Source organism: Bos mutus, chromosome 16, assembly GCF_027580195.1.
Source record: "Bos mutus isolate GX-2022 chromosome 16, NWIPB_WYAK_1.1, whole genome shotgun sequence".
Taxonomy (NCBI): Eukaryota; Metazoa; Chordata; class Mammalia; order Artiodactyla; family Bovidae; genus Bos; species Bos mutus.
The window spans coordinates 55,643,331-55,660,067 of NC_091632.1; the positions used below are offsets into that span (position 1 = coordinate 55,643,331).

The following is a 16,737-nucleotide window of genomic DNA, read 5'->3' on the forward strand; positions in this document are numbered from 1 at the left end:
TGGAACCAGACTGTTGTTCCATGCCCACTTCTAACTGTTGCTTCCTGACCTGCGTACAGGTTTCTCAAGAGGCAGGTCAGGTGGTCTGGTATTCCCATCTCTTTCAGAATTTTCTACAGTTTATTGTGACCCACACAGTCAAAGGATTTGGCATAGTCAATAAAGCAGAAATAGATGTTTTTCTGGAACTCTCTTGTTTTTTCGACGATCCAGGGGATATTGGCAATTTGATCTCTGAATCCTCTGCCTTTTTGAAAACCAGCTTGAACATCTGGTTCACGGTTTACATATTGATGAGCCTGGCTTGGAGAATTTTGAGCATTACTTTACTAGCGTGTGAGATGAGTGCAATTTTGCAGTAGTTTGAGCCTTCTTTGGCATTGCCATGAAAACTGACCTTTTCCAGTCCCGTGGCCACTGCTGAGTTTTCCAAATTTGCTGGCATATTGAGTAAAGGACTTTCACAGCATCATCTTCCAGGATTTGAAATATCTAGCTTTGTTTGTAGTGATGCTTCCTAAGGCCCACGTGACTTCACATTCCAGGATGTCTGGCTCTAGGTCAGTGATCACACTATCATGATCATCTGGGTCGTGAAGATCTTTTTTGTAGAGTTCTTCTGTACATTCTTGTCACCTCTTCTTAATATCTTCTGCCTCTGTTAGGTCCATACCATTTCTGTCCTTTATCAAGCCCATCTTTGCATGAAATGTTCCCTTCGTATCTCTAATTTTCTTGAAGAGATCTCTAGTCTTTCCCATTCTGTTGTTTTCCTCTATTTCTTTGCATTGTTCACTGAGGAAAGGAAGGCTTTCTTATCTCTTCTTGCTATTCTTTGAAACTCCGCATTCAAATGGGTATATCTTTCCTTTTCTCCTTTGCTTTTTCACTTCTCTTCTTTTCAGAGCTATTTGTAAGGCCTCCTCAGACAGCCATTCTGCTTTTTTGCATTTCTTTTTCTTGGGGATGGTCTTGCTCCCTGTCTCCTGTACAATGTCACAAACCTCCGTCCATAGTTCATCAGGCACTCTGTCTATCAGATCTAGGCCCTTAAATCTATTTGTCACTTCCACTGTATAATCATAAGGGATTTGATTTAGGTCATACCTGAATGGTCTAGTGGTTTTCCCCCCTTTCTTCAATTTAAGTCTGAATTTGGCAATAAAGATTTCATGATCTGAGCCACAGGCAGCTCCTGGTCTTGTTTTTGCTGACTATACAGAGCTTCTCCATCTTTGGCTGCAAAGAATATAATCAATCTGATTTTGGTGTTGGCCATCTGATCCATGTGTAGATCACATTATGGAGTCACAATGCAATTAAAAGAGAAAAGAATTTTTTAAACCGTATTTGTACATTAAAGCTTCTAAATAATTAATTGGGAAAGAAAAAAATCATAATGAAAATTAAAAATACTTACAAAAAAATAACCATAAAAATTGTGGGATGATGCCAAAGTAATATACAGAACATTCAGATTTACCTTTTTATGTTAGTAAAGATAAAAGGTTGAAAATGAGAAACCAACTTGAGTTAAAAAGCACAGCAGAATGAAACCCACAGAAAGTGGAAAGAATAAAGATAATGATTACACCTATACAAAAAGGTTTTCCAGCTCTGTTGTACTTCTATTTTACTAAGACTGAGTACGTAATGTTAAGAGCTAAAAATCTAAAACTGTTACTTTTAGGCTATCGTGTACTGTCCATCATGATTACTTTTAGGTAAATCTATTTGCCATAACTGTGATGGTATGTCCATAAAGAAAGCTCATATAACTGAAAAGCTACCAGCATACAGGTTTCACAGAAAGAGAAAGATGATCTTAATAAAGAAGAGGTGGTAGAGGAAACAGGCAGGAGTTAGGCTGAAAAGTTAAATAAATGATGCAATGATGATTAACTCAAGAAGGTTCAATCTACCACCCTTTACTGGGCTTCCCTGGTGGCTCAGACCATAAAGAATCCCCCTGCAATGTGGGAGACCTAGGTTCGATCCCTGGGTTGGGAAGATCCCCTAGAGAAGGGAACGGCTACCCACTCCAGTACTCTTGCCTGGAGAATTCCACAGACAGAGGAGCCTGCCAAGCTACAGTCCATGGGGTTGCAAAGAGTCAGACCCAACTGAGCAACTTTTACTTTCACCACCATTTACTAATGATTTACTACTTGCAACTGTAATAGTGCTTATGCCATTTAACTAACCTCAAAATGTTGCAAAGCGGTCATTATTAACCCAGGAGGAAACCTGGGCTCAGAAAGGATAATTTAACTGCTTCTGATCATATTTCAGAATGTAGCAGAATTCAGGTATAAATTCAGATCTATCTGAGACTGTCAACTGTTACAATCAGTAACTATTCCAATATTGTCATTTTAAAATGTAGATTAATTAATATAAATTCACACAACAGCTAGAAAACCAAACAACACCTCAGTAATTATTTTAAACATTTACTGAATTTGAAAACATGTTATCTCACAAATGGCATTCTGAGTGGTCCTTTGTTTTAACTTATGTACTTACTGTAAAGGACACTTAATGATGCTATGTTTTTGGAGACTAGATAACTGAGGCTTTACTGTACTTGAGAAATATAGTTTTGAAATTACATTATATAAAGGTTTCATTATTGTAAATATTATCAAGTACTAGAACTCTTTAACCCATTTATTAAACATTTATGTTCTTTAGCTTCTTTAACTTTTTGTTCTTATATTTATTCTTGATTTATTCAGCTGAGCCAAATACTTTTACTAACCAAAATTATTTCAACAAGTACTTTAGCAGTTTATTACTTTTGAGGACATTGTAAGTTTCAATGTCTAACAAGTCTATTACTAAATTGCAGATCTGTCTGAAATGTAAAGATCCAATCCTCTCTCCTCAAAGCTGTATGGTTCATAAATGACAATTTGGGGTGAGTAAAGTGGCCAATTTTTAAATATATAAAGAAAATATAAAATGACTCAACCAATAAGATTCAACAAAAAACCAGTATGAATTAATTCCAGTCCCAAACAAGTTTCCCAACTACCTAGGTATTAAGAAAACCCAATAACCAGACCACTGTATTTCCAATCATGCCACTTAATTGTCAGTTAGTATATACATGTCAAATATAATTATTATAGCAACTGTGTACTGCTATAATGCAACAACAAAATTAAAGAACTGCAACACCCAAGCAAGCAAGACTAACAAAAATATCAGAGTACCATCACTGGAATATACCGTCAAAGAATATAATTTATCAACTTAGCATAAACTTCATTCTATCTCTATTTCTGGCTGCTTCTCGGTATAAGCAAACCTCAACTGTCCAAGGAGAAAACTGTCAACACTGCCAGGTAGAAACCGACATAATTTTTAAACCTCAGTCTGATTTCCCCTTTTACTCATTACTTCTTTTATTCATCTTATTCTAGGTAAAAGGTGCTTTACATTCTTCTCAATGATGAAAGATGAAGAACATAAGAATACTGTGCAATGCAACCAAGTCGAAATATATATTGCTCTATTTCATCAGTTCCATTTTATTAATACATGGCCAAGAGTTCAATTGTACTTTCAAAACAGGTACTTACCTATTAAAAAGCAAAACAGTGAGGTGAAGGATAACATCTCTACCACTGGACACTGTTGGCTTCATTGTCTGAATATATCTGAGGGCTTGTCTGTGCTCACCCTGACTCATGAAGGCTTCAATAATCTTTGAATGTTGCCATGACACAGGTTTTGCAGTAGCCGGGTGAAACAGAAGATCCAAACCACTCTGCAAAAATGACAATGAAAACTGGTAAATTAAATACAATGCTTTGCACTTTGAAAAAAAAAAAAAGGAATATACTAAACCTATGCAAATTAAAATAAAACCTGTTTAAATATATCTGAAAATATCTACTTTACTGTATATTTTATTTTAAATAAAAGCCTTATCAAAAGCCTCATACTTTTGAGATCTTGTCAAGTGAGTATATAAAATCTTTCCATCACCAATTTCATACATCAATGTCAAATTCTGGCTTCTCTGGTTCACCCAACACATCAAATATATCTGTAACATAAAAATGACTATATTTGCACTACTGGTAATTGTTTGTATGTTATTTAGACAATAAGACTCTTGGGGTTCTAAACTATTTTATCTTTGTATATTCGTGTTGCCTGAAATGGTGCTTGGTGAAGGTACTGATTAAACTGAATCCTTAAAAAACCTCCGGAAGTAGACTGTGCCATATCTTTAATGTTAAATGTATTTTTCCTAAAATTCTAATAGTTTACAAAAGTTTAACATTCTAAATGAACTATACAGACTTACCTCATAGTCATTATGATCTATCAGCCAAAATCCTTGAATAAGTTTAACCTGGCCCCAAGAAATGGCAAAGGCAGTTGGAAATGATTCAATGGAAGTATCCGTTTTGTTTGGAAAGGAATACATAATATCAAGTAGCAAATAAATAGTCTTTTAAAAAAAAGAGGATCAAGGACAATAAACAAAAAGAAAAACTCCTACATATATATCTGCAATAGGTAACAACAGAAAGTATCAGAAAAAAGGCTTAAGACAGTTTTATTAAATGTCGGTACAGCCAACCCCACAACCAACTTCATTCATTCTGTATTAAGTACCACCACAAAGGTACTTTGTCCCCTGGAGGAAGAAATGGCAACCCACTCCAGCATTCTTGCCTAGAGAATCCCCACAGACAGAGGAGCCTGGTGGGCTACAGTTCATAGGGTCACACGTGCCTGAAGCGACTTAGCACACAGGCACCACAAGGAGATGAACTAAAGCATACTTTCTTCACCCAAGTTAGCAGATTAACAAATTTAAGAAACAAAGCCACAGATGAAATTCCAGTTATCCAATAAACCCTGGCAGTTTAAGCAAACACATTATTTATTTTATAAATTATGAATAAAACTATGCATTTTGACTAAGAAATAGACTTTAGTACAGAAATCTTATTTAAGAGACCACATAATGCATTCCCATCCAGCACATAAAATCTCATAGAGAATGACCACATGCTAGCAATGTTCTAGAGCTGTCTTTAACTTCGGGAATGTCTTGGACACATTTGAGTCTGATGAAAGCCAAGAACTGTATCTCTAGAAAAATAAACATAAACATTTTGCATAGTTTCAAGGTTAACAAAAGACCATCTGAATCCAATCAACAGGTCCTGGATTAAGAATCTTTCCTTTAAAACAAATTCAAATGTGAAATTGAGATTGGATTAGATGCATAAGGGTCCTACTACTCTGACATTGTATGATTTTGGTAATATGTGAATTACTTGATAAAATTTTAAAGGATACAACAGAATGCTTGCTTGCTTCAGTAATGTTGTCTAGTAGGTATATGTCAAGTAACGCCTATTAAAAAAAAATTTAGTGCATTTTACATATTCATTCATTTATGTTCCTTGTTTTTCCCAAGCCCATGCCAGGTATGAAAAATCCAATTAAGCATTCCTCTCTCTCCCAGCCCAGCTTTTGAGACTAAATGATATTGTGTTACCGCGAACCTACATGTAGACTCGTAGGAGGATATTTTCCTGTGCCTCCTTCGTCCCGTTTCCACAACTTCTCTACTCGATCTCCTAACTGAGAAACCATTCCATCAATCATCAAGCAGTCAGGGTTCCACTTCCCTCTGCAATAAGGGCAACATTAAGGATATTGAGCATTAGTTCTAATTATTATTATCAAAACAACCAGCAGCCAACTCTTAAAAGTAACGACCTCAACTATCAAAGGCAGAAGAAATTTGAGGACAGGATCCCATCATGAGAAATCTGGACATCAAGTAAAGTTAGTCAGATAAACCCTGAAGAAGCCTCAAGTTTGGTTATTAGCCAAGTCAGTTAGTGAAGGTCAGGTTCCAGGGGAAAAAGTGGTCTAGTCAGCAAAATGCTGTTTACTTTTTACTACCTTGAGCAAATTACCAAAGAGCATGATATCTCAGTATAGAGAAAGTAAATACTGTAGCTCAAAGTCAAAAAGTTTTACTTTCAGTTTTATCACCTGGACTAGTTTTTAAACCTCAATGCTAATTGCTAAGTCACTTCAGTCGTGTCCGACTCTGTGCGACCCCATAGATGGCAGCCCACCAGGCTCCCCCATCCCTGGGATTCTCCAGGCAAGAACACTGGAGTGGGTTCCCTCCTAATATTTATTATTGAGCACATACAGGTGATAAGCAGATACTGACCTCGTCTGTTTCCTCATCTAATATTAATAACAACAATAGCAGTTACTAATTATTGGATGAAATTTTCTTGAATAAGGCATTGAAAGAAAGATATTTTATTTCATCTTTATATTTACTTTATATTGACTTTATAATTTGTGACAAATAGGATTAGAAAGTTTATCCAACCTGCTCAAGGACATACACTTAGGAAATAACAGATCTAGAAATTTTAAATACACCTTATAAATTTCCCAAGTCCATGCTCACTATCCTAGATTAGTTATTAGTTATTCTAATCTAATCCTTGATTAGATTCTGGATCCTCTAACTATGCACAACTTTGTACAGGTTTCCAAGTGATTCAGACAACAAACCTGGAATCAAGGTTTGGGAATAATTGCTCTAAATGTTATAATCCCCTCTACAATTCTGTCATTCCAACTTGAGGAAGAAGGCTATTTATAATTCCAAGGTAGAGTCAGGCTGTAAAACATTACTCTTTTTTTCTTTTATTACTTTTATATCTTTATTTCAAAGGACCCAACCACATATGTATTTAAGGGGAAGGGGGAGTTCATATTTAAAGAAAAGAGAGAAAAAGGCAATAAAGAAAAAAATGGATAAAGTGCTGAAATGCAAATGTTAATGCAAAGAATGTAAAGTAACTAACATGATATATTTTCAGCTTTAGTAACAGTTGCTTCAAGTCTTCTTCTGAATAAGAATTCTCAGGAAAAATGTATACTTAAATTATAGAATCTCCGATTTAGGAAATAATAAATAGCTGTGTTCAAATTCTAAAATAAAGATGTAAACAGTAGGTCAAGGCAAACACTACAACTAAAATAGTAATGCTGGTGACAAATTCATATACTTTACTGAGATTTCCACCCCTTTAATCTTTTTTTTTATAACATAATGAATTCTATTCTGAGAAAGCTTTGATTTCTTATACAAGTAACTTCTAAAATGGTTTTTGAAGGCTCTGGATGTACTATACCTTGATGAACGCTCACACTTCTGTCGACGACTGGTGTAGTAATTCTGAATTACGGGGTAGTTGTAGCATAACCTTGACAACTGCACAGCATCATCTAGATGTTTCATAAGAGTTGGAAGAAAAGCTAGTAATATTTCCAAAACACTCCCCATAAACTTAAGGTTACATAATTGATATTTTACTACAATTTTATGATATTCTTTAAATTGCAGGCTTCTTAAAGTAATAAAAGAACACTTTATTAACAGACGCATAAATGAGAAAACCGAGTGTCTCAAGAATGTCTTGTAACAACAGGATGCCAGTTAAAGACCCTGGAAAAACTATTTCAGAAAATTATTTTACTCCCTTAGGCACAAATGATAATATAAAAGTAAGCAAATTCACTATGTGTTCAAGTAAAAATCTAAGAGAATTATGAAAGAATAAGATCAACAGTAATTATGCACAGTGGCAGATACACTTCTAAGTCTGTGAATCCTGGAAATATAAGAAGTTGGAGGCTTTTGTTCTACACAAATGTAGTAAAAGTCAAATTCTCTAATTCCTGATATTAGCATGAATTATTAGATAAAACGGGGTAAGTAATTGATGGCAAAAAGTATTGGTTAATAACCATATTAAAAGAACCTTGAAGAGAAAAAGATGGACAAATTAGATTTTAAACTCATACTTCTATGGATCTAAATTATAGCTGGTGATATTACTGAACCCATCTTCAGAAGCCATGTTTTGTCAAATGTTTTTTTTTTTAACCCAACAAACATGCATGCAACACCTGCATATCAGGCATGGGGTGAAGCACTGAAGGCACAAAGAGAATACAAGAAAAGAAGGTGAGAATAAAAGAAAGCACGAGAGAGCGGTAGAAGGAAGGAAACCCCAACAATAGAGCAACAAAATTATAAAGATTTAAGAATGTTTCATTAATATTTATAGATTAAGGAAATATTTTACCTAAGCCCTCTGGTAAAAGGCCAGAATGAGAGAACCAAAGAACCACTTGTGCATACTGACAGATGAGCTGGGTAACCATATATTTATTGCTTAAATCTGTAAGACCTGTAAAGAGTTGAAATCAGTTGTTTAGTTTTCAATTTATCAACCACAAATGAAAAATCAAGACACTCTATAGTTCTCAAAAACAGTAACTACTTGGTGATTTTAAACAATATGCATGTATTTTTAAACAAATTTAGCTTGAACAAATAATCTCCAAAATGCTAAACTAACTCACTGACTAAAATAGACATTTTAAGTAAATATGCTTCCATGTTAGCTACACTCCCATTTAGCTATTTTCAATAATCAGATTTATACATTAAAACAAACTAGTACAGTATCATTAATACAGGCTGTTCAAACCAGGCCTTTATATGAAACTGGCTATTTTGTTTCAATGGAAAACCAGAGGAGAAAAATTATGAAGACCAACTCTATGCACAAAAACTTAAAAATAATTTAAAAATCTGAAGTTCTACCACTAATACACTGCCTTAACAATCTTTAAATCCCCAATTTCCCAACCTTATTTAATCATGAACTCATGGTTCATCTAACAACATTCGTAGCTTTTCATTTGAAAAAAAAAAAAAAAAACTAGCATTTGAGAAATAATGGCCTCTTTGCCCAATAATCCATCTAATGCATAGGAAATGTATTCCGTCCCGAATTCAACAAGCAAAAGTCAATGAAACATTCGTTTACATAAGACAGGAGCACACCTCTCTCAGTGATGTCGTGGGCCTCAGCTGCAAAGCAGCTTAAGACTGTACTAAGATTGCTAAGAAGTAAATGGCACTGCTGGAGAGACTGGATAGTCTGTGGGTCGATGAAACGACATGAACCATCAAATAACGGTGTACCTTTCAAGAAAAAAAGACAAGATTAGTTTTGACACACTAAATCTTGACTTAATTAAAATAATAAATGCAAAATATCTCAAATTACTTTAATCATAGAATTATTCTATACATTGTGAGATTTAAAAAGACAAGCTTCAAATGACAAATATCCTCAAGGAATATAGAAACGACAGCTACAAATTCTATCTTTAAAAAATGCAGAATGAGGTGAGCACAGACAAAAGTGATACAGATTCAACTTCAGATTCACTAGAAATCAGTACTATGTTGCTGTGTGATTATTATTTTATAAGAACTCTTTCTTCCACCTCTAGTCTTTGGAAAAGTGAGACAATGAAATTAAGATCCAGAGACTTAATACAATATAACTGCATGCTTGCTATAATGTAGACTTGGCTGTCCTCTCATTTCAAGCTTAAGGCTGAGTTCACAAATGCATTTTTGGACACAACTTAGCAACTAAACAACAACAAAAACACTATACAGAACCCTATATCCTCCTATCAAATTTTGTAGGTTTAAACAATCCTCTGCTAAGAATAACTTTTTTAAAAGTCCAATTTGTTCACTCATCAAGACATAACAGTAATAACAAATGCACATATACTTCTAAATAAACTTAAAATGTACTTTCAATGCACAAGGCAATCATATATTACCTTTAATATTATTTTTGCACTAGTTGGACATAATGGGTTTTAATATTCACAGCATATTTTAAAACTCAAGGTGTACAACAGACTAATAAATAACCTGATATAACTAATGACATGTTAGTAGAAGACAAGAGGTGATTTGAGTTTTTGCCCTACTATTCCGCTTCTTTACACTCCTAAGTATTTTAAATAGAAAATGAATAAAGCTTAGAGGTTAACTGGCCTATTCTCTTAACTCCATCATCAGCATATCTTATAAATTAAATGCCTAAGATTAAAAGATATGATATAATTCTGAAACTTGCTACTGGAAACATGCCTAACATGTTGACAATCTAAACAATCTGCTGCAAAATCTTGATCAAAAAAATAATTTTTTCACTCTAATATAAAATAAAGTCTTTCTGGGACTTCTTCAAAGAGTTTGCAACTTCAAAATAATTAAAAATTTATTGTTATGTACTCAAAACATAAACCAAGATTATTTTTTTATATATATAATACTTACATAGTCTGTCAAATTCCTCTTTTGTGAAAACCACTTTATTCCATGACCATTCAAGAACAAAGCGTAAATTAGCAGCAGAATTTGGTTGTTCTTATTTGTAAATATGGAAGGGAAAAATGAAGAATGGTTACTAATTACAAAAAAAAAAAAAAAACTTCAGGGAAGAAACCTGACAAAAACCACCCTAAACAAGTGAGCAACGTTAAAATCAATATTTATGGAGACAGACGGGCTGCATCTGTGCTCAGGGTATCACATGAGGGAGCACATCCATTTACGTGATGCTGCTATGAAAAATGTAAAATCTAAATCTAATCATGAGGAAATATCAACAAATACAACCTGAGAGGCAGGCTACAAAATAACAGGCCCATATTCTTTAAAAATGTCAATTTCTTCAAAGACAAATGCTTAAGATTTACACAATATTATGAGCGAGTAAAACAACATGAAAACTAAATATAAAATATATTCTGGACGGGATTCTGAATTCCCTCTCCCTAAAAATGTTACAAAGGACATTACTGGGGCAATTAGTGATATTCCAATAGAATCTACAGATTAGGTAATAGCATGTATCAATATTAATTTTCCTGATTTTTCTAACTCCAAAGTGTTTTGTTAAGTGAATATCCTTGTTCTTAGAAGGAAACATTGAAATATTTTGAGTAAAGAAGCATGATGCCTTCAACTTATCAAATGGTCAGAATAAAAACAACACGTGTGTGTGAAATGTTTGTTTGCAGAGAGTAAAACATACAACTTGAATCCCCAGAGAATTTTTCTGAATGAAAAAGAGTCAACCCTAAAAGGTTACATACTGTCGGATTCCATTTATGATCACTTCTGAAATGACAAAATTATAGAAACAGACAATAAATGAATGGGTGCTGGGCATTAGGAATGGGGTGGGGGCTGGCGGTAGTAAGCATGGCTATCAAAGAGTAAGAAGAGAAGTCCTGTATGTGATATAATACTAGAGACGTGCCACATCTTATCATTCATGGGGGATAAGGGTACACTGTAAATGTCTTACAATTGCATGTGAACACAATTATCTCAAAATAAAGGTAACTTACCACCCCCCCACAGTAAATTGACAATTTTAAAACTACAAAGCATTTTTTAATTGTTAAAAATCATAATCTTACCTTCTGTTATCCATCTTTTGATACACCCTGTCAAAAGTCCCAGAGAACTTGTCTGGATTGCTGCTGACAATATAGCTTCTAACTGTTCTTCCTAAACCATGTTTTAAAAAAAGAAAAGAAAGGGTATGTGATCCGAGACAGAGGTATCAAGTTCTAGCTCACAACCCAAAATTTTAAAGGATTAAAAATCATTATGATTCCCCAGGATGGCTATACACAAAAAAACAACAAGCACTGGTGATGGTGTAGAAACTCCTCATACACTGCTGCTGCTAAGTCACTTCAGTCGTGTCCGACTCTGTGCGACCCCATAGACCTAGGCAGCCCACCAGGTTCCCCCGTCCTCCAGGCAAGAACACTGGAGTGGGCTGCCATTTCCTTCTCCAATGCACAAAAGTGAAAAGTGAAAGCAAAGTCGCTCAGTTGTGTCCGACCTTTAGCATGGACTGCAGCCTACCAAGCTCCTCCGTCCATGGGATTTAATGTTAAAATGAGACAGCCACTTTGGAAACCAGTCTGGTAGTTTCTCAAAATCTTAACTATAAAGTTACCATACGACTCAGTGGTTTCACACTTAGATATACACCCAAGAGAACTGAAAAACAAACATCCACACAAAAACTGTTATATGAAGCATTATTTCTAACAGCCAATAATGGAAACAACCAAAATGCCCTGAAACTGAAGAATAGATAAATAAAATGTGGTATATCATACAGTGGAATATTACACAGCCATGAAACAGGGTGAAGTTCTGATATGTGCTCCAACATGGATAAATCTTGAAAATATTGTTCTAAGTCAAAGAAGTAAGTCACAAAAGGCCACATATTATTTGATTCTATTTATATAAAATGTCAATGGCAACCCACTCCAGTATTCTTGCCTGGAGAATCCCATGGAGAGAGGAGCCTGGCAGGCTACAGTCCATGGGGTTGCAAAGAGTCGGACACAACTGAAGCAACACACACACACACACACACAATATGTCTAGAGCAAATAAATCTACAAAGACAGTAGATTAGTGGTCACCAAAGACTGGAAGAGAGGAGGAAAAGGAATTGACTGGTTATGGGGTTTGGAGGGAGGTGATAAAAATATTCTGAAATTGAATGTTGTGATAGTTGCACAACTCTATACTAAAAACCACTGAATTATAGGAATTAAATCTCAACAAAGTTGTTTATACTTTATTTACACTTTATTTTACACTTTAAGAATCTATGAATTTCATTCACTACAACAAATGTTTTTTTAAAAAGGAATCACAGGAATAAATAGATGAGTTAAAAAGGAATAGAGAGAGCTACAATATGATAAAGATACCCCAAAACTACAGCATGATTCTAAATGGAGATTCAATAGAACAATTTACATTAAAATCAAGGACAAAACAAGGACGTCTGGTAGTACCATTATTTTTCTATAATCTGTAGAGGTTCCACCAAATGGCATAAGAAAATAAAGTAATAAACTGGGGGGAGGGGTGCAGAAAGCCTGTATTTGCTGATGATTGCATGCCTTGAAAATCTAAGAGATTCTAATCTAGCCAAGTATTAATAGCATTGAATGAATATACAAAACCCAACTCTATTTCTGAATGAATATGGGGAAAATGGTCTACTCATAAAAAATACTATAAAACATTTAGGGATAAAAATAGAAACTCACTGGAAAATAACCATTAACTCTTATGACAGATGTAAAAATTAACCCTAAATAAATGAGAAGATACAAATGCCAACTCTCCCTCAAATTAACATGTGAATATAATAAAATGCTCAAAAGAATTCCAACAGGAATACTGGATAAAACCATCTTATAATTAATAAAAAGAGTAAGTGCCTATGAATTCCCAAAAATTATAGATTAAAAAACCAGGCTGCATTTCCAAATATCAAAGCAATATATTAAAATGATATAGAAATAGATAACTAGATTTATGAGACAAGATAAAAGCCCAGAAATAGAACCCAGTTGATACGGGCATATAGTATCGGATAAAGGCAATATTTCAGTAGCATGAGAAAAAGATATTTTGGGTCCTGTTTCACAAATGATATAACACAGCTAGACTAATCATCTGGGGGGAAAATAACTGAACCTTTATTTTATCTGACACACAGAAAATGAGTTAGAGCCTTAAAGAAACATTTGGGTGTTAAAATTTTAAGCCAGAGTCAGAGCTATAAAATGCATTTGACTATAAAAACATTATTTTGAATGTGGTAAGAGATATCATGAAACAGTGAAGAGCAAACAAAAGGGGTACCATCTGTAAGATTTATGACAGGATAAATATCTACATATTTTATAAAGCTTTTCCATAAACAACCCAATTAGAGAAAAAGTATATCAATATGTCATTCACAGAAAAAACCCTGATAACAAATATATGTATATATACTATCATTTTTTTATTGTATATGGCAGGATAAAGAGATATAGGAAAGTATACACATCAAAAAGTCCATATACCATACATACAACTAACAACTAATTACCAACTGGACACTGATGAAACTGATCCAAGTCTAGATTAAGACTATTTCCCAGAAGCCCTGTCTCCTCCTACCTAATCAAAAGAAATTTCCATTCACTCCTCCCATCCTCCGTGGTAACCACTCTAACATTTTGAAGGAATCTCCTCCTCGCTTTTTTTGCTTCATCTCGACATATCCATTACTAACCAATTCAGCTCAATTTGGTCTATTTTAGGAATAAAGTTTTTAAAAAGATACATGAAAAAAGTCAACAAAATGCCAATATTTGCATGCCTCCAAATACTTTAGCCTATTTTCTAAATTGAAATTATTCATGTTTTATCTATGTAAGTGGAAAGAAACCAAGGGTTGAATTACCAGATTCAAAATAATCACAAAAAGATACTAAATGCTATTTGACTAACATGGCTGAATGGTTGAATTATAGCTATTTTTTCTCACTTTTTCTTATTTAAAAAAACTTATTTATTTATATTTGGCTACGGGGTTCTTCGCTGCTGCATGGGTTTTTCCTCTAAAGCCACGAGTGGGGGCTACTCTCCAGTTGCGGTACTTGGGCTTCTCATTGCAGTGGCTTCTCTGTTGCAGAACAGGGGCTCTAGGGTGCGTAGACCCCGGGAGTTGTGGCATGTGGGCTCCGCAGTTGCAGCTCCTGGGCTCTAGAGCACAGGCTTCAGTAGTTGTGGAGCACAGATTTAGTTGCTCCATGGCATGTGGGACCTTCCTGGACCAGGGATCAAACACATGTCTCCTGCACTGGCAGGTGGATTCTTATCCACTGCACCACCAGAGTAACCTCTCACTTTACTCTTCTTTTTAAAACTAGATATCATTGCTTGTAACTAAGTTTCATAATATAGAATAGGGGGGATCGGTATTAATTCTCTAAAATAAAAAAAATTAAATGGAGCACTTAAAGTGCTCCTTAAGGATGATGAACACTAATACTAATTTGGAGCCTGTGGCAGGGAAGGATAATTTCCGGACCACAGGGTCCTATGAGCAAGGGCCACCAAGACAAAATTTACCTAAGGTTTTTTAATGAACCCAGTTCAGAGCTCTGTTTATGTAGAAGACAGTTTATAATCTGTTACTGACTCACTCAACATATGAAAAGGAAAGAACCATCAAACATTTAAGTATAGCCACCAAATCAAAAGGCAGCTCAGATGGTAAACAATCTGCCTGCAATGCAAGAGACGTACGTTCAGACCCTGGGTTAGGAAGGTCCCCTGGAGGAGGAAATGGCAACCCACTCCAATACCCTTGCCTGGAGAATCCCATGGACAGAGGAGCCTGGCGGGCTATAGTCCATAGGGTCGCAAAGAATCAAATATGACTGAGCAACTAAATAACAACCAGATCAAAAAGACTAAAATAATAAAAAATAACTCCAGATAAAACAGGCATAATACAGGAACTAAATAAAACCTGAAACATAGAGCTAGAAGATATTTCATCCATAAAATATAACAGAATACTACCAAAAAAAGAATGATCAAAGAGTAAGAGCGTGTAGAAATTTTAAATTGGGGCTAAATTTTTTAAATCTAAAAAAAAGAAAATTAGATGAAAACATCTCCCAGAAAGCAAAATCAAGAGGCAAACAACACACAGTTGGAAAGCAAAGATAAGCTAACATAAGACCAACTAAGGATAGTCAATATTTGTCTAAAGGGGTTCTACAAAGAGCAAAACCAAACTGAAATGTTGATATCCAGTCAGTTCCTCATCAACTGCAGATAGGAAACATTTGGGGGTGGGGGAGATTACAGAAAGTTCCAAAAAAAAAAAACAACTTGAATTTGAGGTGTGCCAGCAACTATTGCGGAGAAGGCAATGGCACCCCACTCCAGTACTTTGCCTGGAAAATCCCATGGATGGAGGAGCTTGGTAGGCTGCAGTCCATGGGGTCGCTAAGAGTTGGACACGACTGAGCGACTTCCCTTTCACTTTTCACTTTCATGCATTGGAGAAGGAAATGGCAACCCACTCCAGTGTTCTCGCTTGGAGAATCCCAGGGATGGGGGAGCCTGGTGGGCTGCCATCTGTGGGATCACACAGAGTCGGACACAACTGAAGTGACTTAGCAGCAGCAGCAACTACTAACATGCATGTATGTTGTATTAAGTACTTTAATCTAGAGACGATTTAAAGTACATAAGTGGGTGTGCACAGGTTATATGCAAATATCATGCCTTATTATGTAAGTTAATTGCTGCTGCTGCTAAGTCACGGGTACCGAGGGTTGACTGAACATGACTACATGGTCAATATTTGCTCAGTACAGTGATACAAAAGGGAGGAGGGGAGAAAGGGAAAAAAAAATCCTGATAATAGATTGACTATTTCTCTTATTTTCATGACATTAGGTATTAGAGTCCAACTGCAGGTGTTAAACCGTCAGCAGCAATATTCACAATTCATCTGATATTTAAAAGGCTTCTTCCCTAACAATTCATTACGCTACATATCTGCAATTATTTAAATAACTTAATTCAAACATTATTTGAGGGGAAAGAGTTATTAAAACATTTTCTCTTTCTCCAAGGAAAAACGACCTGGGGTTTGTTTACTTTCAGCAAATACCAAGTTAAAATGTTGAATTTTAAGTTGTCACTAGACAACACTGTTTAAAAATGTCTCCTGACTGGTAAAATGTATTGTGACTCTAAAAACTGTGTGGATTTTACAATATTTTTATTTATGTATCCATTGGGAAATTAAGCCTGTCTTCCATTACTAAGTCTGACTCCCGTAACTCTCTTGTGTTTTGCAGAAACCTGGAATCTTCACTAATAGGCTTTCATAAGAGCAGTTTTTATAGAGCAGTGGTTCTCAAACCATC

General features: G+C 35.1%; 1 protein-coding gene across 3 annotated transcripts in view; it reads right to left on the reverse strand.

Moving 5' to 3' along the window:
• AHCTF1 (AT-hook containing transcription factor 1) overlaps positions 1–16,737 on the reverse strand; it is a 94,720-nt gene that overhangs the window by 35,614 nt on the left and 42,369 nt on the right. For all 3 annotated transcript variants that reach the window (XM_070385380.1, XM_070385379.1, XM_070385378.1), the window contains exons 13-21: positions 11,386–11,476; positions 10,235–10,324; positions 8,930–9,070; positions 8,163–8,267; positions 7,206–7,299; positions 5,542–5,665; positions 5,329–5,385; positions 4,322–4,468; positions 3,588–3,775 (exon numbers count right to left, since the gene is read on the reverse strand). In XM_070385380.1, coding sequence (XP_070241481.1) covers positions 3,588–3,775; positions 4,322–4,468; positions 5,329–5,385; positions 5,542–5,665; positions 7,206–7,299; positions 8,163–8,267; positions 8,930–9,070; positions 10,235–10,324; positions 11,386–11,476 — 1,037 coding nt within the window. The remainder of the gene's footprint in view (positions 1–3,587; positions 3,776–4,321; positions 4,469–5,328; positions 5,386–5,541; positions 5,666–7,205; positions 7,300–8,162; positions 8,268–8,929; positions 9,071–10,234; positions 10,325–11,385; positions 11,477–16,737) is intronic.